General features: G+C 41.4%; 1 protein-coding gene and 1 long non-coding RNA gene across 2 annotated transcripts; both read right to left on the bottom strand.

The window, feature by feature from the left end:
* Nucleotides 1-1,221: 1,221 nt before the first annotated feature.
* LOC116713732 (protein FAM161A) lies at nt 1,222-6,621 on the bottom strand. The gene is made up of 4 exons (XM_032553970.1): nt 5,752-6,621; nt 4,161-4,441; nt 2,458-2,634; nt 1,222-2,228 (listed from the first exon to the last, which is right to left on the bottom strand). Exons 1-4 carry the CDS (start codon nt 5,848-5,850, stop codon nt 1,496-1,498), a joined length of 1,290 nt encoding a protein of 429 aa, XP_032409861.1. The 5' UTR covers nt 5,851-6,621; the 3' UTR covers nt 1,222-1,495.
* A 1,482-nt stretch (nt 6,622-8,103) lies between these two features.
* LOC116713733 (uncharacterized) lies at nt 8,104-26,058 on the bottom strand. Its single transcript, XR_004337907.1, has 3 exons — nt 24,870-26,058; nt 8,871-13,061; nt 8,104-8,188 (listed from the first exon to the last, which is right to left on the bottom strand). It is a non-coding gene; the product is annotated as an uncharacterized LOC116713733 (long non-coding RNA).
* Nucleotides 26,059-27,945: the final 1,887 nt, after the last annotated feature.

Raw genomic sequence — 27,945 nt, 5'->3', positions numbered from 1 at the left:
TTTCCCCAGTTCACCCTCGCAGCAGACAAGGCAGAAAACTTTTCAGTGATCTTGGTTCAAATACTGACATCTTGCTGATCCTTTATAAAAACAACATCGTCAGCGTAGGCAGATAAAAACCATATTGTTCTTAAAACCAGGTAAAACCAGAAGATAAACACTTGAGCGTAGTTTCTGAAGGAGGGGTTCCAGGGAGAGTGTGTAGAGCATCCCCGAGAGCGCGCAGCCCTGTCGCACGCCTCTACACACCCTAAAAGGAGCACACCGTACCGAACCTGGATCTTGGCAATAAGACCCTTGCTGAGTAATCATGTTAGTCTAAGAATCTAATATTTTCAATCTTTGAAGTCTATTTCTGTATGCAAAATCAATCTACTCAAGTAAGTATTACAGCATATTAGGATCAGTGTAGACCAGGGGAGTCAAACTCATTTTCATTTTGGGCCTTATTAAAAATCTGAATGTTCTTAAAGGGCTGGTTGTGTCAGGATCTATTGATAAAACCCATTAGACTGTTAAAATATCAATAAACATCTGTTTGTTTCTGCATTCAATGCGTGTTTCTTAAAAAGAAATATTAAACATCTTTTCCCACTGATCAGTCCATCTGGGATTTTGTGCTTTTGCAGCGTTAATTTCTGTAATGTTAAACGTGACATTTTTTAATCGATCAATGGTGAAAAATTTGCAGTAAAATCAGAAAGAAATGTGGGGACCAGTGGATTTTGCGTGACTTTGGAGATTTGTGAAAAAAACGTATTGATAAGAGGAACTACTTGATATAACTTGGGTCTTCAGTCTTCTAGCACAAATCCGACTTCTGTCGCCTGCGGAAATACTCAGATAATTCTGCAGTTGTCTGGTCGTCTCCAGAAACGGACAAGAAGCCATTTCTGGTGGTAAAGAAGGCTGGTTCTGTTCTGGGAACTGCTGTGGGACCACTGGAGATTATGGTGCAAAGAAGGATTGTACATAATGTCAAGAAAATTATGGACACAACCCTAAGATTCCTCTTCAAGAGACTGTCTTCATTCTGAGTCTTCTTCAAATTCAGTGTAACACAGACCGCTCCAGATAAGTATGGTAGGTTAATGGGTTTTCTTAAATTCTCAGGTTGATGTGTGTTTTAGCTGGAACCAAATGTTAGTCACTCCACAATGTGCTGAGGCAAGAAGCGCTAAGAAACAGAGAGTTGAAGACTGCAAAATTAATCACATTTATTTTGCACAGAGCCGATCACATGCTATTACACCAATAATGCTCTAAAACATTAGCATTACTTCAACCAAGTATTGCCGTTTCATAAAGATGTACACTTCCTGAGCTACCAGCTGTTTGTACAGAGAGCAACGTAGCTACTGCTCAACTATGCAGTGCAAACGTATTCTTCTACACGATAAAAGAATAACTTGTTTGTGAGAAGAAGCTGGGATCCACTTGGCTGCAGATGCTTACAGATGTTTCTGCCTCGGACGTTGAAATGGATGGTGACAAACTACTTCCTCTCCTTCATCTCTATGGACAGCTCTATCTGCTTCTTCACTGACTTGGATGACGAACATCTCTGCGACCCGCTGAAGTCTAGGGAGAAATCAGACTGCTGGGGTTCTTGCTCTGGGTCGGAGCTCTGATCACTCTGGCCCTCTGTGGCTTCTCTTTCCATCATGAAGACAGTTTGAAGTTGGTGGTGGCGGCGGCTTGGGCTCTTGGCACGTCCGCCGCGGTACACGGAGCTGGGCAGCGGCGTGGCCTTGAAGCCCTGTCGCTCCTCTCTCCGACTAAAGTTTCCCAACTCTGCAGCTATCCTGGCTTCCCTCTTTTTCCTCTCCCTCTCCAAGAATTGGAAAGGCTCCTGGCCCCTTTCAGGGACGCTGCTGTTGCAGCCGCCTCTGGGGCGACGGTTGATGACCTCGTAGAGAGGCAGGTGGATGTGAGCCGGCGCGGGCGAAGCTCTGAACTTCTTCTGGCATTCTCGGAGCTCCTCCAGCTCTCGCCTCAGCAGCGTGTTCTCCAGCTCGACCTCGGAACGCGTCCGCACCCTGTGCCTCTTCCTCTCCTCTTCTCTCAGCATCATCTGGAAGGGTTTGGGGACGGTAACTTTGGAGCCGGACTGAGCTCTGGCACCTGTTGGATGGGGCAATCTTCCCTGCGGTTTGGGACAAGAGGCTTTCGGCTGAAACCTGAAGCTCTTCTTGGCCATCATGTGTTCGGGACTGTGCATCATTTTTCTGGATGAAAATACAAGAGAATACTTTTTGACACTGGTTCAACTCAAGTAGCACAAAATATTGAAGTTGGAGACTTACAACCCAAACCAGAAGGACTGATAATAAACCAGTTTAACAAGAGAATTCTCAAGGACAACACAGACAGTCCGAGGAATCGTTTTTTTTAAGAGTTATATCTTCAAAAGTAACAATCTGAACTTTTCAGTGAAAGCTGACTTTCAGGACCAACCTCTGAAGGGTTTGCTGCTGGTTGGATGTCCAGCCCAGTTCTCCTAGGAAATCCTCTCCGCTGAGTTCTGATTGGTCAGAGCCGCTGGATGTGTCACGGAAGTCCAGCTCCTCCTGGGAATTAATCCTCTGCAGCCTCCTGGTGGGGCCGCTGCCGAAGAAGGCGCTATTACCCTTCCTGTCATGAAAACATTTACAAGTCCTGAGTTATTATACGCTTGACTTGCATTTATTTGCCTAACAAATTGAATGACATCCGAGAGAGCCATTATTGTCATCATTATTATTTAGTTTAGTACTTTTTCCTATGTTAAGTTACCATTACAGACATCGCTGAATTTGGCAAGGATCTTATGGGACAGACCAACACAAAGCAGTGCATATTTGTGTACATGTGAGGTATTTTAACCACATGACAATAGTAGAGATGTCTCGATCTGATATCATCTGTATCAGTCCCAATATTTAAAAAAGAAATATTGGGACTGATGACAATGTGCCTGATTCATAAGGGCAAATCTATTCAATCTAATTCTATCATTTGTGTTCTGAGTGAAGTCACGCTTTATTTATTTTATTGGCTGTTATTCGCCTAATTGCACTGAGTGCAAATTACAGCTGTCCTGTGTTTACGTTTGACCAAGCTTGTGAAGGTACTGGTGTATCTAAGTGTGCTGTACTGTCCAATTTGTAATTCAGGACATCTGTGTCTGCATTTGAAAAAAAAAGAAACATTTTAAGGGGATTCAGCACCGTGTTTTTGTATCGGATCGGTGTCGGCCGACATTAAAACTCAGATATCTTCATCGGTATCGGAAGTGAAAAAAGTGGATGGGCGCATTCCCACTTCCAAGGTTGGAATCGTTGTGAAATAGTCTGAGGAGACATTTCCAAACTCCACTGTAGGTGTTAGAAAGATGAAACCTAAGAACGTATCCTCTTTTTATTTTTCTGTGTTGTTATTTTTTCAATTTTAATGTAGATTCTTTCGCCATTTTCTCTACAAATGCAGATGAACCGACTCAGTCTTGACCCGAACCAGCTGCATCCTGTGTGATTCCCTCACCAAAAACACACCTGGAGTGTTGCCTTGATCCTTTCATGAGTGTTTGAGAAATCCTTTAATCTCCCATGGCAACCATTCAACTATCCAAAATGCCTGGCTGGACCTAGCCCCGCCTTCAAGATGCAGCTCCTACAGACTAGCCAGCAGCAATTAGCAAACACCTTTTGCATTTGTGCCTCTCCTGAGCTCATTATACGAGCAACTTCTCAGTGAAATGCTGGTTAAAAAAACCCGTTGCTAAAGGGTTAATAGAGGAGCGATGTTGTGATGACTTCCTGAAGGCGGAGTTTCAGAAAGAGTAGGAGTTTTTTTTTTGAAGCGACAGACTCCTAATTTCAAGGCATTGAATAATTAAGTAAAATTGTTTTTAAGTGATTATATATATATATATATATATATATATATATATATATATATATATATATATATATAGATATATATATATATAGATATATACTGTATATACTTTTTATAATAACTGCAGTTAACATAATTACTAGATTATACTACAAAATAGCATTACATGCCTGGAGAACACAGAATACTGCCCTTTTAAGGTCTGTAGATGTAACGTGACAAAATATGCAGCTTCTACAACATGAACAGACATCGATAAGGAACAGCTGAACGTTTCTGACCGGATCATTTGCTTCTCCTCACTGTTTCTCCCTCTCCCCAGAACGTCGTCATCCTCCCTTCCTCCGTGCCTGTCCTGCCCCTGGCTGATGTACATCCTCTCCAGGTCGGCCATGTTCCTCAGGTGGGCGCTCTTCAGCTCCTCCAGCCTCCTGTAGTACTCCTGGTTGGAGAAGAAAACGCGCTCCTCCGTCTGCAGGCCGTAGATTTCCGGCGACAGAGAGCTGCGGCCGCCTCGGCCGCCGCTTCCGTCCTCGCTGCACTCCGAGTCCTGGTCGTTCTCCTGGGGGGTGGGAGGTACAGTCAGTGCGTGTTGAACACTGAGGATGTATTTTGCATTATTAGAGAAACAAACCTTCAGATGGTCCTAGTGTGAGCTGACTGTACGTAAAACAGGAAGACTTTATTTTCATGGTTTTCTCGTAGAGTATCATTTAGACGCATAGATGCGACCATGCTTTTTAGGCTAAAGCCGATTTTCAATTTTATTAATGCTGATGGTTTTCTTTTTGTTTGTTTGTTTTTAAAAGGATTTTAACACATTGTGCTGAGGTGATGTACACATAAAAAGTGCACTGAAGTTTATGCTTTTCTAAATTATTATTATTAATTTGCTTATACCCCAAAAACAGTTAGAAATGTTAGTTTTAATTAATTTACAGAAAGTAAAAATATGCTGTTTTCCAGTGTTTGGAATGCCATCACCAGCTACAGCCGATCATAAAAAAAAAATAACATTTTGTTTCAACCCTCTTCAGTAGTTCTTGTGAATTTTGCAGCAGATATACGAGTCCTATTTTAAGCTACATTTTTAACACTGAAACACATTTTTAGCTGAGATATTAAAATATAGTGAACTAAATAAGATAATTTGTATTATTTCTATGAATAAAAAAAAAATCAGCATAAGACATGTAATTAAGAGTCTATTTAGAGTTGCAAAATGACTCTACAGCAACTTGACTTCCATTTGTGTCCACAAAAATAAATTCCTCCCTGTTCATTTCCTGTAGAAAGTGTCCTACCAAAGCACACGGTAGTGTAAATGCCCATCACTTGAAAGCAGTTACATTTTACTAAAGTGATATTTACTGTCTGCATGTAATCTGCGTCTTTTTCTCAACTTAAGTCAAGTTTATTCGAATTCCAGCACCTCGGCAGTTCAAAGTGGTTTACAAGATAAAACATCATACAGTCTTCAACTACGAAACGAGCAATAAACATTACATTTTGTCAAACGTCACCATCAAAATCATCAAGCAAATAAAACATCAAATGCATTTCAGTGTACGATGCAAATTACATGCATTTTGTAAAAACTACACAGTTCGGTTACAGTCTTGTATTATTATTATTATTATCATTATTATTATTAAGAATCTTGTTTTGTTAATTGCTTTTAACACTTTATATCTGTTGCTGCTGTCACACCTGCACCCCTTCGCAGGACAAGAGAGAGGCTGTTTCTTCTTAATCGGTCTGATTCAACTCTAGACTTCAAGCTCAAAAATGCTGAACGGAGGGGAAAAAAAGTTGTGGATTTTAAAAACGAGGATGATTACCGTTAGAGCCACCGTGGGTACAAAGCCTCACCTCACTAATGCAGTCCTCGTCCTTCTCAAAGTAAATTTCTCTCTGCTGCCCGTACAAAGCCATCAGCTGACTGTTCTCCAGAGCAGGCGACCGGTACATCACTGCCACGTTCTTCCTTATTTCCTCTGAAATCAGCCAGAAGCGTGTGTGTGTGTGTGTGTGTGTGTGAGTGTGAGTGTATCCTCCTCCGTCACCTCGGTGTACACACTGACCTGCTGAACAAACAGCCTGTTAAGACAGCAGCAAAGATTAGCACGGACTCCCCATCCCTCTCTCTCTCTCTCTCTCTCTCGCCCTGCTCTCACACATGCAGACTACCAGCGTTATCCTCTTACATGCAGGACTGCGGGCCAGGTGGGCCATATGGTCCCTCTGGGCTTTTCACTTATAGGGGCGTAATCATGGGTGTGTTAGATGTCAGAGTGAATTTTGCCTGATGTGATTTTCAGATTAACGCGACAGTGCGAGAGCTGATCGGCAGGCTGCACCTGTTGGGGCTCGGAAGGGGTCTGCAAGGCAAAACGGGGTCAAAGCATCGCAGAGATGGAAAGAGAACGACGTACGCCGCTGCACATTTGTGCCAACTTCTTCATCTGACCAAGTTTATCCACACCCAGCGTGCTCAAGGCTTTCCACGGCTCTGTGTTACGAACGTCACTTCAGAAGTTGTGTGGTCTGTGTGCGCGTTACGTTCAAATGCAATGCTTCGAGATCATTTTTAGGCCGATCATTACAATATTTGCATGGTGTTACGGAAAGAGTCTTAAATAGATTGAGAATATATTTAGAATTTATTTAGAACACATTTGATTTTTAAAGCGAACAGGTTTATAAATGCACTTAAAATAACATCAAAATGTCTAATTCTAGCATAGAGTAAGCAAACAAATACATTTAAAGTATAAGTGTACATATAGTTGCACTTTAGCACATAAAAGTAAATGAAATACACTTCAAGTTGAATTTTAATTGTATTTAAGTTCTACTAAAATTTACCAAGCATGAAATCAGTTTTTTCAAAATAGCTCTTAAGATTTACTTCACTATAATTTATGAAACATATTTAGTGTGACATTTTAGTACAGTTAGGTATATATATATATATATTTTCCCCTGGGTAAGTTAACACTAAAAGATGTTTCTCATGCAAAAGGGTAATCAAAAGCAGATTGTTTATTTATTTTTTTTACTGTGGTTTTTGCAGATTGGCTCATAAGTTAAGCTCAGGTGAAAACAGACTTGGCCTCAGGAGCTGACAGATGAAGTTGGAGAGTTATACCACCAGCCACAGCCAACCGATAATCCTTTTACTTTGCTTTCCTGACACACTTGTTCATCTCGTGCTTGGGCAGCTCTCGCCATCTGTCTCCTATCTTCTTCTTTTGCTTCCACCACCTGTCTGTGTAAGATTCCCGGAGGAACGGCTTTGTAACCCTTTCCTCTCTTTACACAGGTGTGTGATATTTGATATCAGTTTGGTCAGTAATTGCTGCCTTTCACAAGTAGATGTTTTGTTTTCCACTTGTCCTGTCCTGATGTTTGACTTACATATGTATTATTTATTTACTACCTGCCACCAACAAGCCCACAGGACAGCACCCAGGTCACCCCCAAGAAGTTATCATCCCGGAGGAAAACACAAATGATGCTGCATTCGCAGCGTCAGGCTGTAAAAAGCCAGCACCTCCTTCTACAAACAGGTCTGTCACAAGAACAGATTTTGCTGGACAATAAATTGTCCCAGACGTTATCGCGATAAATGATCATCTATACTGGTAGCGGTATAAATAAAGCAAATGAAGCAATGAAAACCCGGGTACAAAATGGACCCACTGGGTACAAAATGGGCTAAAAAAGTGGGTTTCAAGTGGGATAGTCTGCAGGTTTCATATTGGCCCATGTAGGTCCTATGTTGGGGGAAATCTGGGCACTGATTTGGGCCCAACAGGTAAAAGTGCACAAAAACTCATCTGGGAGCCATTTTTAAAGTTCTTAGGGTGGAAGTGTTGGACTCTATTGGACCGACAGCGATTAAACAATAACGATAAAAAAATTGTTAAAGCGACTGCAAATAAAAACAAGTCTGGAAATGTAACGTTACAAAAAAATTATGAGGGCACACACAACACCTTTTTTTTTTCCACATTTATTTTGTCCAACAACTAATAATGTGATTTATTTCAATTGCAATTCCAAAAAGTGTAAACTGTTGGAAAAACATGAAGAATCAGACCGAACTAAAATCCTTGCATAGTGGGAACAATATGGGGAAAATTCAAAAGCTTTGAATTTTATCTGAGATAAGCAGTGCTTTGAATTTTATCTGAGATAAGCAGTGTTTTGTTTTGTTTATTTAAAGTGCCGTAACTCGTTTCCAGCTCCAGTGAACCACTTGGCCTTCTCTGCTTCTTCTTGCGGGTTGACTTTTGACGTCAACCTGAAAAACATCGAGAACAAGAAAAATGTACGTTTAGCACTAGTTTGCTTCTTTGCTGTGTCATCTATTTTGTCATTCCAGTTGATCGTGCTAAATAAGAACATATGGTTTAGATATTGTTTTGCTACATTTGTGAGTACAGTTGGTGTGTAACTGCTCAATGCTAAACTGTTCACTCTTCCACAGGAAAACGCAAAAGGTTTTAAAGAACAGGCGCCCTTGCCTCAAAAATTTAAACGACTGCACTGTAACTAATCTAATTTGCACTTTATTAAAAAAAATAAAAATAAGTCAACAAAATTTCAAGTGTCTGGAGTTAAAAATCTTCAGACACAGCATTGAAAACTTGCCCGTCTTTGAGCCTTTTACATCCCCATGTCAGCCAGTTCAGGCGACATGAGGAATTTCATCATCCTTCTTGTGACGTCATCCGCTCCCAGACACCGCTGAACTTCATAAACTTCAACCAAACCCCTTTGAGGTGCAACAATGCAATGTGTCCACTAGATGGGGATGTTACGCCTTTTTTTTTTGCTTCCCTTGGTAACAGATGCAGCACCGGTGCACAGTGATTTTCAACTTTGTGCCGGAAACATCTTTTACTTTCAGATGAGACGTAATCAGCCCGCAGTGTTACAGAATTAGATAAATACATCTGTGTTTGCCCGTGACACCTACTCACATGGAGACGTCTCGTGACACTGGAAGCTGCTGCTGCTCCTGGCTTGTTTGTCACCTCTGGAAATCAGCCTGTCTTTTCTTTTTCTGCCCCATGCGAGTCTCCTCAAACACCTGGCTCTAGGTTCACGTCAACTTTTCCTTCACAGCATCTGAGGTACAGACGCTCCTTTGTGTGAGAGAGAGGAACACACTCCAGCTGCGGTGAAATAATCCATTCATTCAGTCTGGTGCTGTAGTTCAGCTGAGGCCAGTTCAGTTCACGATTGGTCAGATTCAGGGCTGTTTAGTGATGGCACATAATGGCAGCATCTTTGAGCAGGTAGGAGGACAAATGTTGGTAAATTTGTTAGAAGGTTTTTCCACGAGTATGCTTCAGCGTTACTCCCTGCACTCTGAAATTCTTACAATACATATAAGACATTTTCTGGCATAGTCACTAGAATGTCTGAAGACCGATGGGCCTTGTAGGGCAGCGGTCCCCTACAAGGTCCGCTGCCCGGGGTTAGGTTTACGGCTAAGGTGTGAATTGAGTTTAGGGTTAGGCGTGTACTGATAATGGTTAAGCTTAAGGTAAGAGTCGGAGTTAATCTGTAGAAATGAATGAAAGTCAATAAATAACCATTGTGAAAATAGAAAGACACTTTTGTGTGTGTGTGTGGGTGTGTGTGTGTGTGTGTGTGCTTATCCAGAGTGTTTCCTTTTGGATGAATGGATGCAGTGTTCGGTCAGAGTGGGGCAGAGTAAACAGTCGTCTCAAGACTGGATTTTCCTTCTCCTCTCAGGCCTCGGCGGAGTCTCTTCTGCACCAAGTGGGAGGTTTAGAAATCTGAAGGAGCTCACAATCCTCAACACAGATCCCTCAGCTGTTTCACCAGTCTTTTGATTCGGGGATGAGTTACTGTAACCGACTGCTTCAAGGGTGTTTTATCAACCACAGTGCCTTCAAGCAGACAATTACGTCCCATCAATTAAGAGAATTAGGCATGGTTTTCAGCACTTGTTACCAAGGAATCATCTAAAAAGTGCAGCATTTTATTTTGTAAAACCACAGTGTTCAGACTACACCGTTTGTTGCAATTACAGCTACAAGTTTTTTTTGTTCGCTGTACATCAACTTAGCGCATCCAGACACAACGGCGCACGGAGAGACTCAAATCTTTGCCCATTATTCTTCACAACTCAGCACAATCTGTGTCTGATTGGATGAAAGGTGCCTGTGAATATTCATTTTTAATTCTTTCGTCCAAGAGTCAAATCCACAAGGCTGTGGGTAGGTTGGTGTGTGTATGTGTGTGTTTCTCCTGACCTCACACTCCAGGGTGTGACTTCTGCTTAAAGTGTTCTTTGGAGTTTTGATAGTTGTTGGTTTTCCTGGTAGAAACCAGTTCCTGGCATCCAGCCCTCTTTCTTGTTCCCTGGGATTATTGGAGAGATCTACATATTTCAAGGTCAACAAAGTGAAAGTTGACTCAACTTTGAGAAATGCAGGAGGAAATGCTTTACACCAACTTTAAACAGGGTTGTCCAAAGTCGATCCTGGAGGGCCGGCGTCCTTCATGCCTTGGTTCTCTCCCTGGTGGTAGTAACTACCTTTTCATCCACTTGTGTTGAACCGGGGGAGAAAACTAAAACATGGAGGACGCCGGGCCTCAAGGACAGACTTTGGACACAGCAAACACTTGCAAAAGACAGTTTAGTCAGACGTCTACTGACTTCTAAAAGGAACAAAAAACATCATCCTGGGCTTTTTTGGGCAGCAGTGGAGCAGAGCGACGGTCTTCTGTCACCGTGGTCCGAAAACTTGCACAGAATCCTAACTTTTTTCTAAAGTTTTCTAACTTTTTTCCTAGCCAGTTTTACGACAGCTGGTACTAATGATCGGGCATATGCTCACCTTGGACACCTGCAGCTATCCATCCATCCATCCATCCATTTTCTAACACCCTTGTCTCTAGTGGGGTCAGGAGGGGTGCTGGTGCCTATATCTCCAGCTAACTTTCCAGGCGAGAGGCGGGGTTCCAGCTGCAGCTATTGGGAGTCAATTTATTAAGTTTGCTTGTTGTTGAAGGCAAATGTCTGTCCTCTCATAATGGCATTGCTCGTGACATTTATCAACCAAACAGAACTGTTATGTGCTCATTTCAAGACAGAGACAGTAAGAGACAAAAGTCATCAGAAATGTGAATTTTTCTTGCTCCACTAAAACGACTCTGCTGTCTTTTGGTTATGAATTGGACTTCCAAATATAGAGTTGCTCTTTCCAGATAAGCCGTCACAACATCTCTGGAGAAAAGTTTGCATGCTAGAGGAAACCCCCCTCCCAACAGCTTTTCATTCCTCTGAGGTCACACGGACTTGTGGTGGAGGAGAAGGTGCTGGTGCTTCACAGAAGCGCGTACAAAGGCAGCCTTTCACTTGTGAAATTGTGGCGCTGAACAGCAACGTGGGCGAAGACACTCATTTTAGTCCTCTGCAGGAATAAACACTGACGCAACTGCTGGGTAGAGAAGTGGCTCTTCAGCCTGCTAATCGCCCTCTGCACAGCAGCACTTCACAACCTGTTTGTGTTGGACAGGAACACTCCACCCTCAAGCCAACGAGTTCCTCTCCTCAACAACTTGCATAACACAACCTGCTTTAAATGAGACCCAAAATCCAGACTGACGTCGGGAGTCAAACGGGTCCTCCACTCGGAGATATTCCCAGCAGATAAAAGCTGTTCACATGATTTCCTATATTTTAAAATTTTGTTTCTAAATATACCATACTGGACAAACAGGGAATAAGCAGCTAGAGCTTGCGCAGAATGGATTAAAAAAAATTTTTTACCGTCAATTTCTACCAGAACCTTTGTGTTTGAAGGAAGTTTTCCAAATAATTAATACACTTAAACCCTCAAGCCCTAAAAGCAACGGTCTTTTAAACACAGAAAGGTAAATATAAACTTTGAGAAATAAAAGTTTAAGGAAAACAACTTGTACCATATTTAACTGGTATTACCTGACATTAAAAGTCTATTAAAATGGACTTTTAATGTTATTGGGTTGTGTTAAGTCTCACTAGAGATTGAATGGTGTATTTTTAGTAGCATTACTATTTTATACAGACAGTTTTTAGTCGTACAGTAAGTATTGCCATCATAGTTTTCTGTTTCAAGCACCAAGCATCATCAGGTGAGGAAAGTGTCTCCATAGCTTTGCCTTAAGTAAGCATTACCTTATTGCTGCAGTATCTAAGTAGCAGCCGTGTTGATTCTCTGGCAGTAGTGGACGTGTTTGGTATACAGGGTGAGGCGCTCATGCTGCAGAATTTTTTGAACATCCCCAAAACTGGTGATCAGATTGGGTATTCAGATTCATTTTTATTCGTATCCCAACTTGGGCAATTGATATTCATCCAGCCATCCATTCATTTTCTAACACCCTTGTCCCTAGTGGGGTCAGGAGGTCTGGTGTCTATCTCCAGCTAACGTTTTGAGCGAGAGGCGGGGGTCACCCCGGACAGGTCGCCAGTCTGTCGCAGCACGGCAGTCTGAGCACGGCTAAAGATGAGCTTTCATAGGAATTTTTCTATTCCTATGCATCTATTTTATGCCAGTAGTTTGTTTTTATCTCATACTTGCAGATGAGTTTACTTCCTACTTCAGTGTCACTGCAGGTTATTGATGGTAATCAGCTGATACCCATCATTCGTATGGTTGAGTCCCGTAGTTTTTCCCTCTTCACTGTCTATTGAGCCCCTGGTCAATTTGCCGTTAGCCTTGTAAATCATTGAAAAGCATGTTTTCTCCTGAGAGGTTTTACCTTTGCATTGGATCCCCTCCCCGTCCATGGTCTTACCTTTGTCATGTTCGCAGGCAATTTCCTGACTTGTATGCAGAAGCACACTCGAATGCAGTAAACCGAGGTTTTAGTAACAGTATATACAAAATATGAAAATGTGCAGCTAGAGATGCTCTTTTCTCTGAACAGGACACTGGACGTTTGAGGGATGATTGCAAGGTGGATTGCTTTTAGGGGGAATGAGCTTACAGTCTTGATGGTGGTTTGCATGCGCTGGAGGAGGCAAAATGGATTCTGGTGTGGAAGTCAGGTCCTGGAGAGGTTGTGGGTTTGAGGTGAGTCACCGGTTCTGGAGAAGTGAGAGGATGAACTTTTCTTTCCCGAGAGGTTTGCTGGTCACGGATGTTGACCTGAATGCAGAGAGAGAGAGGGAGAGAAAGAGCGGAGGTAAGTTTGACCTCAAATCAAGCTTTAGTAAAACCTCTTGAGATTTTATTACAATCTCAAGAGGTTGTAATAAAGGGAATACTAAAGAGTGGTAGGAGGCTAGAGACTGAAGGTTTATCATCCGGTAGAGAGTGGATGTCCTGCAGCTTCTTATATCCTCAGAGGTTTGACGGAACTGCAGGCTTGCAGTTTGCACAGAGTCAGGAAGCCCGATCTGCCAAGATCCACTCTAGAAACCAGAATCCCACACAAGCCAAAACACACTCACACACCCAAGTCCAGACGAGCGGCTTTCTGAACCATCAATCATGAGCACATTCAAATGGTTCTGTTCCCGGGTCTGACTCATTTTCATTACCGCAGCTCTTCATTTGAGTGAAAGAACATGCTGGGACACAATTTGGCTTAAGTAAAATAACTTCCCCTACAGGTGCAAGAGGCATTCCACAATTAAAGGTTTCCTGTGAGTAGGACAGCTACAAAGGGCCAAAAAGCAGGAAAGTTTAGTGGTAGTGATTTAACAGTAGAGATACAGTAAGTAGAGACAAGATAAATGATAATTCCCCGTGCACATGCTCAGATTAAAAACCACAAACCTGCCAACTCACATCCTCCACACTTTCGCAAAGTCGCTATGCCACTGGCTCAAGTGTCACCTGATATATATATATATATATATATATATATATATATATATATATATATATATATACATATATATATGTTTGTTTCTTCTTTTTTTTTGAGACCTTTCCACAAAGAGTTATGTAAAGGATAAATGATCTGTCTCAGATCCATGCTATTCCTGGTAGTATCTCATTTAAATGTACTTTAACATTCATGGATGTTCAGATTAGTCAACCTTATACCAGAAGTTGCTTGTGACGTTTTCGTTTTTAGAGATGGGATGTTTCCTTTCCTCTATTACTACTTTAGCGACTCTTTCCCACATGTACCCAGCATGCCCTTTTACAGCCCCCACAGAGCAACAGCAAACGACCCAGTTGGGAATGGCTTTAGTGGTTTCACATGAGAAAGGATCATGCTAAGAGCTCCACTCGCAGCACTTCCAGCACGTACACCAGCTTCAGTCTTTCTCTTTTGTTGCCCTTCGAATATTCCTTTTACTGCTCACACTCGTTGACGCCGCAGCTCGTACATGCACAGGCGGGTTACGACACAGCCGACGTCCGTGCTGCCGCTTTGTGCAGCAAAACCTCTTTGGCAGAGGCGCTGTGAGGGAAATCTTAGCTCAAGTTCGAGGCAATGTTTGACACATTTGCATTCGCCACCACCTCCACCACAACCCCAATTCAAGCAAGAAATTTAGGTCGGTCGCAGAGTGACAGACTAGTTCGCAGAGTGACAGACTTCCACATTTAAACCATAATGAGTGCTGTATGTCGTGTTACCGTTACTGCAGGTGCTTGCACCAGCAACAACCTCAACCTGGAAGTGAAGGCAGTGGGGAAAACGAGAGGAAGACTGTGCATTTCACTTGCCAACGAAGAACAAGCCACTTCTTCAAAAGGCCTCTCACACACTTGATGTGGGTTTTTGCTTTGACTCATTGAAGTGTAGGTATTCTCCTGCTAGCCCAATGATCTTGACACAACATGTGACTGTATCTGTTAAAAAGGAATTTGAAGGGTTCTTAGTAAAGCAGCGACCCGTATAACACATTTATAGCTACTGGAAGAGAAATACTAGATGGGGACGGTACGTCACACAACGCTTTAGGACCGCTAGTAAGATAACTGTTGACTTGAAGGAAATGATCGATCCTGGTGGCACGGATTTAAGCCAATCAAAATCTGACAATGGCGAAAGGTTTTGAAACTGCCGCAAATAATGTTCTTCACAAACTTTACTTCTTTACTCTTGTTGTGCCTTTATGTCAGAGGCTTTTTGAATAATAAACACTTAAGTCTTGATAATGACTTGATAGATTTTACTGAGAAACACATCTACCGTATTCTCCGTACTATGAGGTGAAGTTTAAAGCCTTTTTTGTGTTTTTATATCAGAAAACAACAGGGCACCTTATAATCTGAAACACCTTCTACATTGTTCTGGAGTGAAACAGCACCCTCTAGTGATTGAAAATGGATTTTGTGTGGTGCACACATCGCGGAGTGATACGTACTGTGCTTTGACTGACTGACTTATCTGACTTTTGTTTCGCTTAACGTGCCTTATAGTCCAGTGTGCTCAATATGTGAAAAAAGATCAAAAATAAACTTCATTGACTGTGCACCTTATAATCCAGTGCGCCCTATAGTGTGGAAAATACAGTAGTTGCCATTCCTTGCTCTATCGAGCACCTGCTTGCTGGCGGTCCTGATCTAGCTCTGCACTGGTGGCAACTCGATCCTTTTGTTGAACTCTTTTCAGGACGCAGTCCACTCACTTGCTGAACTTTTTTTTTTGGCAATTCTGACGTTTTTCTCACAGCACTTGAAACCTCTCTCCCATAAGATGATGATTAGGAGCTTGCTGATTTTTGTAGAATCAGAATCAGGATCAGTCTTTATTGTCATACAGAAGCACAACGAACTTTGTTTTAGTAGAACCCATCGAAAGAACGAACAAACAAAAGAAGATTAATTTTTGTTGATTTGGGTGGATGGTTGGCTGGTTAAAAATGAGTAAATAAAATAAACTCAGAAGGACAATGTATGGCAGGGGTCTCAAACTCCAGTCCTCAAGGGCCGCTGTCCTGCAACTTTTAGTTGTGCCTCTGCTGCACCACCTGAATAGAATAATTAGGTCATTAAGGCTCTGGAGAGCTGATCTACACAAGGAGGAGGTCATTAAGCCATTTCATTCCAGCGTTTTGTACCTGTGGCACATCTAAAAACTGCAGGACTGCTGGCCCTCGAGGCCTGGAGTTTGAGACCCCTGATGTATGGTTCAGTGATTCAGTTTTTGCTTTAGCTGCTAAGGCAAAAACCTGGTTTGTGTTGTCGATATCCTTTGCTTTTTTTAAAAAAAAATAAAACGTTGGGCAAAACTGTCCAAACATGCAATTCCTCAACCCAAAAATGATGGACCAATGTCTACAAAAAGAATGAACCATAACCGATGTAACGGAGCCACTTTAAACTTGCTGCCACCAAGAGTGGGATGCATCTAGAAGTTTCCCTGGAAAACCCGACTATCTAGATTTTGTGCTTTAAACCTATTCCTGCGTTACATAAACCTAACAGAATAAATGTGGTTAAATTAAGCCATCAGCAAGTGAACGCCTGAAGTGAACCTGAAATGAAAAAGGGAAGTAGATTTTTCTAAAGGTATTTTGTAACATTAGTGTCATGTTTAGAGAGTCATTTTCAGGATTTCCCATCAATGACTGATATTCACAGCCAGTGGTGCTCACGCCAGAGACAGCCTGTCCTTCATACACCACAGATATCACAAATCACAGGAAATGAGAAAAAGGGGGCACTGTGAGCACAAATATGCGCCTGAGCACCATAAGATTCAGGTTTCATTTCCCCTTCCAGAATAAGGCCTCCTCCTGTACATCAACTTCAGCTACTCATCGCACTCGTGTGTCCATGTGCCTTGTTCACAAGTCACCAGGCCTTTTTACATCACTAGTTTGATTTTTCTTGTTAGGTTAGTAGCTCCGAATTAGGCCAAGTGCTCTCTCTCTCTCTCTCTTCTCTCTCTCTCTCTCTCTCTCTCTCTCTCTCTCTCTCTCTATATATATATATATATATATATATATATATATATATAAACTCTAGTACTTGCAAGGCTCAGCTTAGTTATTGGCTTTTGAATGTCGACTGAGGTGGCCGTCGTAAACTACTGGAACAGACACAAAGACTCCTCTGTTGCTGTGGCCTGCAATAAAAAGAATCCCAGGAAGGAGAAAGAGAGAGTCTTTTCTGTCCTGACCTTTCCAGGGAAGAGGGTCTGTGATTCCTGTTCCCTTTTATAGGCATCATTGTTGCTCTTCCAAAGAACACAGGATCTGATCCAAAAGATGCCATCCTCTGTTTATGCACTCATTTTCTCCTCTTTTAGTTCATCTGAATGCTAGCCTGAAGAGATCCCTTTAGTCGTCTAGCTAACTTTTCCACTTCTTTGACTTTGATCTTAAAACTCAGTGGGACAGCTGCATAATAATGATGGGTCTTCTCTAGACCCTGGTCTGTAATGTTCAGCATCACGACCCGACGTCTGGTCCCTGAAACCAGTCTGTAACATTTTCACTGCCTTTAAACTCGCCTCTCCTTCTTGAAAGCTCAAAACTAGTCGCCTGCCTCAAAATTAGACAGCCTGAAACTGAACCTGCCTCAATGACTGGCATCCCAAACCAGGTATCTACCTGTAAAGTCTAACTAACCCGCCCTGTAAAAACTAAAACCACACCTCTGGCAAATTTAGAAAAAGTCCAGCAAACTGAGCAAAGAGACGCAAAGGGTTGTGGTGATGAGAGGAGGGGAGAAGTGGGACAGAACAAGCACCATAGCTAACTTATAAACTTTATTGCTACATTTAGTGACGAGTGAAGTTTTATCAAAAAATTAATAAGTAACAAATCTAGCAACTTTTTTTTTTTTTTTTTGCATTATTGCAGCGACGCTCTGCAGCTCTGAGTGAGAAAGTGTGACTGTGTGAGACGCCTTAATACCCAAACGCAGGGCCGTGTAATGTTTTAAACAAACAGCCCTGCCTAACAGGAGCCAACTGTTTAGGCACCAGTTCAACTCAGGGGGCCAGCACTGAGATTAGTTTAGGCAAAATATAGAAGAACTAAACAACTTTACGTACAAATGTCAAAAAGACAGAACCCTTCCTAAACTATTTAGACAGCTTATCAACAGCCAAAAGTTGATTTGGGGGTTAGTTACACTTTAACATCATCCCTACTACAAACTCAAGCTAGGACCCTGCCAAACATGTTTCCTGCTTCAAGCCCAAAACGAGGTCTCAGTCTTAACGTCAGGAACCCAACTACCAACTCAAACCTAGTTTCCTCTCTAAGGTGTCCCAGTACCAGTTTCAAGGTTACGATCCCAGGTAGGGTCTGAGATTAACGTCTGCAACTCTAAACTGAACAAATTAAATGTGTTCATTTTTGAACTGCAGTCGCATGCAAAATATTTTTGCTTTTGTTTTAAGATCATGTCATGACGCGTTGCTTTTTGAGATCTTTTTAACCTATACTTCATCAGACAGCTCCTCTCTGCGGGGACGGGGGGTTCGTACCTCTACAGCTGGGTAGTTACTTTTCACAAAGGTCCAGGTTGGCTTGGGTAAGGTTGATGAGCAGAAACAGAAGGGAACAGATGCGTTTTCACCGCATCAGTTGGTTATTGTGCCTTCATTCGGCATTGTAGAGCCTAGTATTACATCATGAAAAAAAAAAAAAACAGCTATTGATATGTTCACGGCAGCTGAAAGCAATGTTATCTCCTCCTGATAATGACTGGAGAGTTACTACGACCATGAACATCATTTATCTCCGTGGAAACAGCTTGGTAAATGCTGATAATTGTCTGAGAGAGCCTTACTTTAGAGGGAGTGGCTCATTAGAGATCTGGTTTGAAACTGTTGGTGTGTGTGTGTGTGTGTGTGTGTCTATAGAGAGCCTGATTCTTTGACTTCTTGATAACCAGTCACTCCGGCACCCTGGCTGCTCTGTTCAGGTCCAAACTGGCCGATTAATCTGTTCTGTTCACGACGCCTGTTGCACCTGGTTTATATCGTAGCTACACAGCGCTAACTGGTTGTCAAAAAGAGCTAAGCCAGATGTATTAATTAATACATACGATGCTCCTACAGCTTGTCTGTGCTGGTAAAAAAAAAAAAAAGAAAAGCTTCATTTTTCAAGGCTTGTGTCACACCAATGAAAGAACACAGCATCTGTGTGGCTGTGGTTCTATTTCTATTAGTCTCAAGTCAGTGTTGATCAAGGACGGCGGAGAAAGACCAGGATCTGGATATGGGCTCTCTGCCCAGGACTTCCTGTAAAGAAACGAGCCTGTGTACAGACGCCCAAACAAAGCACAGGTTGGAGCGAATGCTTTCTCCTGATTCAGTTTGCAAAGAACTTTTTGCTTTTTTTTGCTTTTCCTCGCTTTGTCTTTTTAATACATGAAAGCATCTTTAAAACATAACAGTGAAAGCATAAAGTTTCTGACTTCTTGTTCAAAGGTTCAAATCTGGTTCATAAAAAATGCTGTTAAAATTACAAGTTATATACAAGCCAAATAAATGTTTCTGAAATTCTAATAAAACCTTTATAACTTCAATATTATATAATATAGAACTCAAAACTTAAAGGAAATCTTACTTTCTGATTTAATGCCTTGAAATTGTCTCTTTAGAAACTCCTGCTCTTTCTGAAAGTCCACCTTCAGGAAGTCATCGCACGGCTCCTCTGTTAACCCTTTAACAACCTTTTTACCAGCGTCTCACTGAGAAGTAGCTCCTATAATGAGCTCAGCAGATCCGCAGCTCCACCAGGTGTTTGCTAATTGCTGCTGGCTAGTCTGAAGGGGTAGAGTGGGGGAACGAATAATGTCAACTGAAGAGTAGTAGGAGAAGAAAGTAGCATAGAGAGGAAAAGTTTGTCTTCCACCAACCCAAACCTGTACAGAGACAGCTCAGGTTAGCCAAACCCGCTGGAGTGAGGCACTGAGAGAGGCAGAGACAACAGAAAATAAGATTGGACATCGACGTGTAAACATGTCTCAGTAAAAATGAAAAATAAAAAACTGAACACCTGATGGGTTGTGTATTTGTAGAATAACAAAACCATTCCTGTTAAATAACAGAACGCCATAGTGGATACCATAATCCGGTTAAGTACTGCATCGCAAAAAGATCAGAGTAATATCAGCCCAATAAAACCAGAACCAAACAAGTTGGGGCAGAGATGGACGAAGGTTCTGGTTAAAAGGTTAAATCCGACCAAGAACCGATTAGCTGAATGGCGTTGACTGGTGATAGGGTGGAAATGGTTGTGAGGTTTGAACCCCAGCCCACGTGTGTTCAGACCACAAATAAAACTCTTTGACTACGACGCTTGAAAGAGAAACTGTATGCAGAAATACTTCATGACTGCATGAATGGTTCCTAACGAATGAAAGCTTCTGGAGGTGTGAACTCTGAGTAACAAGCCGGGCCAGGAAAGCCCTACGCTAATGTTAAAGTGTTGATTATTCAGAAGAAAGTCACTTTTCATTCCACTTCACACATGGTTTTTACTTGCTTAGCCAGAAACATGAGAGCATTTAGAAAATTTGCGATTTTCATTCACAAACGACAGAACAATGCTCGAGCGCTTTTCTGCTTTCCTTGATTTCTGGGACACCAGAGCGAGAAGTGAGAGAACACCTCACCGACCGCACGCTGCCTGGAACATAAGTTTCATTTCTTGCCAAAACCCAACATTTACTTCACTTTCACTTCACCTAGACGGCTCCCACCCATCCTCCACCAAGTACTAAACACCATCTAAAAGTCATTTCCTCTACTTTCTTTCTTTAGAAATCTATACACTACATCGGAGTATTTCAGCTGGAGCAGAAGAGAAACGGCCCAGTGTTAAACTCTCACGCATGTCTCATGTCACACAGCGTTTCTCCGCTGTGTGAATGGTTTCGCACCATAGTTTTTCTACAAGTGGGGGTAAAAAAAAAATCTAATTAATCACACCTTGTGGCTCCTAAACAATCTTCATTGGAGAATATGATTTTTAAAACATCGTTGCATCTTAGAGCTTTTATCAAAAATATGTACAAATTCTGTAAGGGGTAGTATTATGTTAAATTCCCTTTTTTTGTGAGCTTTACATCATGGTATAATGTTATTCCTTTATCAAAAATATGCCTGGAGTGTTGCTTTGATTCTTTCATGCATGTTTGAGAAACCGTTTAATCTCCCACGGCAACCATTCAGCAGTGCAAAAATCCCTTCATGGACATTTAGGACCGCTTTCGAAAACTCCGAGTTCGCTCCCCCGTGACTCCGCCACTCGGCCCCTTCAGACTAGCCTGTAGCAATTAGCAAACACCTGGTGGAGCTGCATATCAGCTGAGGCAGGGGTCACGCTGGTCAGGTCGCCGGTCCAGACAGGACAGTTTAGAGAATTTAGAGAGGCCATTTAACCTGACAGTAATGTTTTGGGCCTATTGTGTAGTTAGGAGTGGATGATTAAAACAAAAAGGAAAATGAAAAAATAAAATAGATAAAAGTAACATTTTGTTCAGTTTGTTTCAAAGGGATATGCTGTGATTTATGCTGGGACTTTTCAGAAAATACTACATGTTCAAATATCTCTACTGAGGAATCAAGTCTTCCTCTAAGAGAAAAACTACCTCAAGCAAACGTAGAAACATTTCTGAGTAACTGGGGGACATTTTCAAAATTCCTCCATTTTTGATCATTCTTTCACATGCAAAACTACGAAAAAAAGCCAATTATGTTAATGGAAAGCCAGAGGCATGAATAAATGGGCGTCAAGGTGACTCGGTTTCGTGGAATCCATTTGACTGCAGCAGGAGTTAATTGTTTCAGGGAATGTCCTAGTTTCGATTTAGTCTCTGTCCAACAGGCTTTTCAACTTCTCCGAAGAGTATTTCCAGAAAACTATTTGTTTTTAACTGTGAAACCTGGCAAATGGAACACTGACAAGTTTCTGCTTGTTGCATCAAAACAAAAACAGGTTCTCAGACTAAATGGCCAAGATCTCTTCTCACGCTACAATGACGTTCCTGGACCTTTATCTTGCTTCACGTTTCCTCTTTTGTCCCCTTTAATTTTTGATTTTAGTTGTAAATCCAACTGAGATTAATTTTACTAATCTCAATTTGTTTTATACTAATGCTCTGGTTTGGAGTTGGTCGCTGGAATGTGTGAGAACCCAAAAAATGGCTGCAACTGTCCTGGAAAAAACCAAAAAATTCATTTCATTAAGCCTATCACTTTTTTTTTTCCCCTCATAAAATCACAAACGCAAGTTGCATAACCACACTTTCCGTCCCTCCTCCCATTTGTCATTTCCTGTGTCAGAATCTGTGCATGTATCATTGCTTTGCTAAAGCCACGATTTGTTAGAGCATCATTTTGACCATTAACAAATACCAGCTAATTATAGCTGTGAGAAATGGAAAATTGCATGTCATCGCAACAATGTCCTTAGAACTGAGAAATGTGCGGTCCTTTTGTCGCATCCCAATTACTCACTAAAACTAAACACAGCCACCGTCTAAGTCAGTGGTTCCCAAAGTGTGGGGAGCGCCCCCTACTGGGGGGGCTGGAAGCGGTATGGATGAATGAAAAAAATTAAAAATTACACAAAAGTGTTTCACTGTAAAGATGGTTTGTAGGGTGTTTTTTGCAACCTGAAGTGTGAAATAAACTTCAGTGGAGTTTGAAAGCAAAATATGTGTGTAGGTTTATGTCTGGTTGAACGATGTGTGTGCCCAGTTGATTTTTTTCTTTTTCTTTTTTGGGGGGGATTTTATTGTAATCCATGGAGGGGAGCAGAAAATCTTTGGGAACCACTGGTCTAAGTAATGCACACAAACACATTTAAATGAGCCTGGCCGCTACTTTCTCCCATTGTGCTTGATTTCTCCAGTAGAATTTCAACCGAGCCAATCAGCAAACAGAAGGAGAAGTCGTGAACAATGGCGACGATTTTCATGCGCTGCTTTAGAATTGGAGTTGGCTGTAGTTTTAGCAATGGCAGCGGCGGAATTGAACGAAGTCGTTCAGTTTGTGTTGGCCACGCTTCCAAATAATGTATTGACAGTAATTAAAGAAAGAATGTACTTTATCAGTCCCAGAGGGAACAGCCGCCTCGTTCATCTCGGCACTTCTCTCTTTGTAGTGAGAATGGTTGTTTACATCTCAGGTCATTTCCGGTAACCTCCATTTTGTCGAACTGGTGCATTTCGTACGTCACAGCCAAACGTTAGCGGGGAGGTAAAATCGCTAATTCTTGGTCAAACAGGCGCAATTTTACCAAACATTAAGGGTTTTACCCAAAGTTTTTGGCCAAATATTAGAAACTGGGTAAAATTTCAAACTTGAACAGAGTCCAATCGTTTCTCAACTAATCGTACTTTGTTTCGTACAGACTCTCTCCGCCAGGCAAAACATGCAACAAGGGGCTGGTTTTTACCAGGCTGCCTCTTTGAATGATTGACAAATTTGAGCTAAAAGCAGCTGACATCTTATAACTTCGCAATGATATTTGAAAAGATGAACAACAGACCAAAAAACAAAACCGCAATGTCTTTGAACTTTGGTCTGTAACATCTGATTTGCTGAAGCAACATAAATGTTACTGGCTGCACGAAAACGAAGACGTGATGAAGTAGTTTACACAAGGAGGAACTCATACACATTTTACCATTTTACAACTACAAACTTTAATGTTTTATTGGGATTGCAAGTGATAGGTCAACACAATATTTTTAAAGTAAATACTTAATATCTTTATGGCTTATTTCAAATGTTTTTGATACTTATATGTGTTAAAGATCTTCCAGAACAAAACGATCACTGGTTGACCTTATTCAACCCCGATGGCTTGTGTTAAAACTTTGTTTCCCTGACAGCACAGAGACTCTGATGTCACACGAAGGACACAGACGTCTTACCCACCTGCGGGTCAAGCCACCCACCTGAAGCAAAGAAGGACACACTCCTGTGGAGCTTTCTCATAACAGTGTGTCAGACCATATGCCTGGAAATCCCCTGACTGATCACAATGAAAGCAGCACGCCGTAGAAGTGGGAGGCTTTAATGTTTGCAGCTTTTGTCGTGAGTAGCGAGTCAAAAAAAATGCTAGGTGCCGTTGTCCCATTTTGTGAAAACGTCAGGTTACTTAAAAAAAAAAAAAAAAAAAGACGTCCAGTGAAATTAGTTTTTGCTTGTTAATTTCATCCCATTAAAAACATAAACACAAAACGTGCCAGAAGTGATCACAACTGAGCCTGGGTTATGTTTTCTTTTAAAGTACAGACAGCAGTGAGCGCAAGTCATATTTTCATCAGTAATTAACCTTCTTTGGACATTTTAACACATTCTTACTGCTTTACCTCGACAATACTTCCTCTACGTAATGATATATGCAAGGAGGGGGAAAGTGTCACTGATTTATATTGTTACTTTTAAAGAAGCTGAGGGTTCAAATTCAAATGATCAAAACAAAATCATATACAGATGGAATACTGGTAAGTTTTCACTGTCACAGCTCATTTGTTTGTGTACATGTATGAATTTACAGGATGTTGATCAACAGCTGGGTTTTTTTTTTTTGTGTGTGTGTGTGTGTGTGTTTTGTTTTATTCTGGTTTCCACTAATCTGCCACAGCTCTGCTCTTTGATTCCAGGCCGCATCATGCCGGTGTCATGTCTTATGTTTTAGCAAGGAAGCTGATCAGTTTTGATTTGCATCTGGACGGAGGTAAAACGCAGGACAATACAGGAAGAAGAGGGACCACAACCCAAAGCTATACAAATACAGCTTCAGTGGAATTACTTAAATCCAGACAGAAATACAGTTCAGAATCTGTGGACAAACTGTGGAGAAGACCGTGGCAGAAATTTGCAGCTGTAATTGCAGTGAGAGACGGTTCTACAAAGTATCGACTCAAGTGGATTTAAATACAAATGTCTGCCACAGTTTGCTTGATTTAATTTGAAATAATCTGCGCAATCATGCATTACTTTGTGTTCTGTCAAATTAAGATTGACGAAAATGTGAAAAGGTCACGAACAGCTGCTGTGATGCTCACCATAATGGAAACGGTCTTCATTTTTTGTTCCACTTCTTCTTTCTTTTTTTCTCTCCAAATGACATTCCAGAAACACATGTTCCAACCACAACGGAAAACTCCATTTGTGGATAATTGCGAAGCTTTTAGGAGAGAACTTGGGAGACCACAGCTGAACAGCGTGGCGTTCGCAACGGCAGCGGTCGCAGTGGATGGTGTCTGAGGAATTTCCTGAATGTGGGAAAGTCCTAATAGCAGCAAATTTGCGCGCTTGTTTAATTGTTTTCCACAGGAGACAAAGAAATGCCTTTAACATTAAAGGGTTCTTTTGTGCATTTTTTAAAAAATTAAATAGCAAATCATGATTGATTTGTAAAAGGAATAAGACGGTAAAGCATCCAAGTGGGTGAACACTGTTTGTAGGCAATGTAAATGTTTTGCTAAGAATCAGTCTGAAAGGATCCAAGGCATGCTGTTTACAATCCTCAGGAGCAGAAAGATGGGGGGGAAAGGTCAATATTTCAATGCCTAGCCTCTGCTCCTACACGTTTTCCTTTGGTAATGCATGGAAATGAAATCTCTCGATAATCGTCAGGCTTCTGCAGAAGCTCACTGACAAGCTGAAAGGTGTCTAAAAGATAACAGACAGGCCGCAGGAGAGCTTCCTGTCTGTGACGCACAACAATACGTCAAAAAGAAACTAAATCAAATTCTCACTGAGATTGCTTAGTCTAGTGGGTGGACAGGGGACGTCAGTTCTTTACTCCTGGAAATGTTCTTCAGGTGATCGAAGGCCAACTTTGTCACTGTCTTTATGTTACTCTGAAGGTCCAGGTCTGAGTCCATCACTGCGCCCAGATTTCTGGTCTGATCGCTATTTTCTAGCTGCAATAACTGCAGCTGTGTGTTGACTCTAGATAGATTGTTCCTCGTCCAGGTCAAATGCTAGTAACTTCAGTTTTGTTTCTGTTCAGCTGGAGAAGGTTATGGCATCTAAGCATCTGATCAGTGCTTGGATGGGTTCGGCGCCACCCGGTGACCTTGTAATGTAGAGCTGTGTACCATCTGCGTAGCTATGATAGCTGATCTTACTTCTTGTTATAACCTGAGCTACAGCCCGATCCCAGGATTGAGCCTTGGGGTTCCCCACATGTGACTTCTGCTGAGTGTGACTGCTGGAGGCAGCACTAGTCTCTTGCTAACCCCTGACTAAGTTGCGATAGAGAATGGAAGGATTGTTGCATCAAGCATTGAAAGCTTTAGCAAAATTTAAGGAGCTAAGTAAAATGTCCAAATGTAACCAGGTTGTATTTGTACTTTGGTACACCAAATCTTACTAAGATAGTTTTGGTTCTATCTTATTTTTTCCTTCTGTGCTACACTCAGATCCGTTTACCAGTTCTGACCAAAGCTTCTCAGTGTCATTACATAGAGAAATAATGAGATTTGGTTAAGTATAAAATAGGCGTTAGTGCTGAAAATAATCACGTTACGCGTTACAGAGTAACATTCACATTCCAGCACTGAGCCCCTTTCAGCACATCTTAAGGGTGACCCCAAGTAAAGCAAAGATTGTAGCACATGTTCTGTTCTCATTCTGCCTTAATCAGTTTTTGTTCATGTGTAACATCGGAGGTAAGGTAATTTTATTTATATAGCACATTTCCAGCAACAAGGCAATACAAAGTGCTTTACGTGAATTAAAAGGAAATACAAAACAAAACAACAAACCAAAGGAAAGAGCAAAAGAAGAAAAAGAATCTAATGTTGATCTAAAGTATGTAAACTTGGTGCTCCTGTTCAGGGTTGCCAGATAAGTATCCTCTGGTCTAATTCCATCTCTGGGTTGGGATAACAGGAGTCTAAGAAGAAAATAATAATGTTGAGCCAAAGTATGTAAACTAGATACTCCTACTCAGGGTTGGTAGATAAGTATGAGTTAGTATCCTCTGGTCTAATTCCTTTTCTGGGTTGGAAGAACAAGAGTCTAAAACGTAGTTGCTAAGGTAGTCTCCAGTCTTAAATGTTATGGTTATGTAACAAGCAGCAGTGTGCTTGTGAGCAGCTAGAAGAGATAGAGAAAAGATACAAAAAAAATGTGTCCCATAAACAATACCTGACTAGACACTGTGAAAACCACTGTGATTTCTGTAAGCCTGTCTCTTTAAGTGTAGAAGCCCTTCCCATATATTTCTTCTTCGGTGGTATTATTTTTGCTAACCTGTTTGTGCCCACTGGCATCTCAAAATTTTGTATTCCAGTTTTGCTATTTATTTCTTTTATGGAAATGCTTCCAGGTAATTTTTTTAGATTAATTAAGTACATTTTTGTAATGTTTTTGAATCTTTATCATTTCTTTTGACTTCAGACTCAAAGTGCTCCTTTGAGTCTGAAGTAACTAAAGTCGTGATTTGGACACTATCGTAAGTTCTTCCTTCACATAGAAAGTCCACGATAGAGGCAGCAGAGTAAAAACTATAGAACTGATCAGTGACGTATAATATAAACCAGACAGTTGGTGTTTTATCCTAAAAACGGCTCAGTAATGCATTAAGAAGCAAAGCCAAACAACATTTGGCTTGACAGTTGAAAAACGCAACTGCACATTTCTTGACTCTGTCCATCTTGTTGTTCAAAAATCTGTGGATGAAGTTAGGATAAATACTACGTGCCAGAGAAGAAACATTCTCGCAGTGTGCGGAGAATTTTTTGCAAGACGTGTCGCTGACAGTTGTTCTTGATTGGTCACGTTGTATTTCCATGTCTAGCCAGAAGCGCCTGTCTGAATGGCTCATGTCAGAAAGCACAAGATCCATAATTAAATCCCTTTAATTGGGAATTTTTTTATGTAATATTAAAATTATTTTAAGCATTTTGCCCAATTTTGATATTTTGTTCAACTTCATTCATACCCACACAAATCTGGAATTACAATCAGGCACACATTAAGGTTTCCTTGAACAGTCTCTATGAGCTACAGGCTTCAGAAGGTCACTGAACTAATTTAATAAGGGCTGGACTTTTCAGTAGCCAATGCATGAGTTGTGGCCGTATGAGGTTCCCTATTGAGACATACAACACCCGTGCTATTTACAGA

Source organism: Xiphophorus hellerii, chromosome 22 (genome assembly GCF_003331165.1).
Source record: "Xiphophorus hellerii strain 12219 chromosome 22, Xiphophorus_hellerii-4.1, whole genome shotgun sequence".
NCBI lineage: Eukaryota > Metazoa > Chordata > Actinopteri > Cyprinodontiformes > Poeciliidae > Xiphophorus > Xiphophorus hellerii.
This window is presented reverse-complemented; position numbering and strand designations above follow the sequence as displayed.

What these genes read in the sequence shown, in the direction of transcription:
- LOC116713732 (XM_032553970.1), bottom strand. Translation starts at nt 5,850, where the DNA reads ATGTACCGGTCGCCTGCTCTGGAGAACAGTCAGCTGATGGCTTTGTAC. An exon ending in ACGAGGACTGCATTAGTGAG is followed by an intron (nt 4,442 to 5,751) that starts GTGAGGCTTTGT and finishes CCCACCCCCCAG; the next exon opens with GAGAACGACCAGGACTCGGA. An exon ending in GAGGAGAAGCAAATGATCCG is followed by an intron (nt 2,635 to 4,160) that starts GTCAGAAACGTT and finishes TTTTCATGACAG; the next exon opens with GAAGGGTAATAGCGCCTTCT.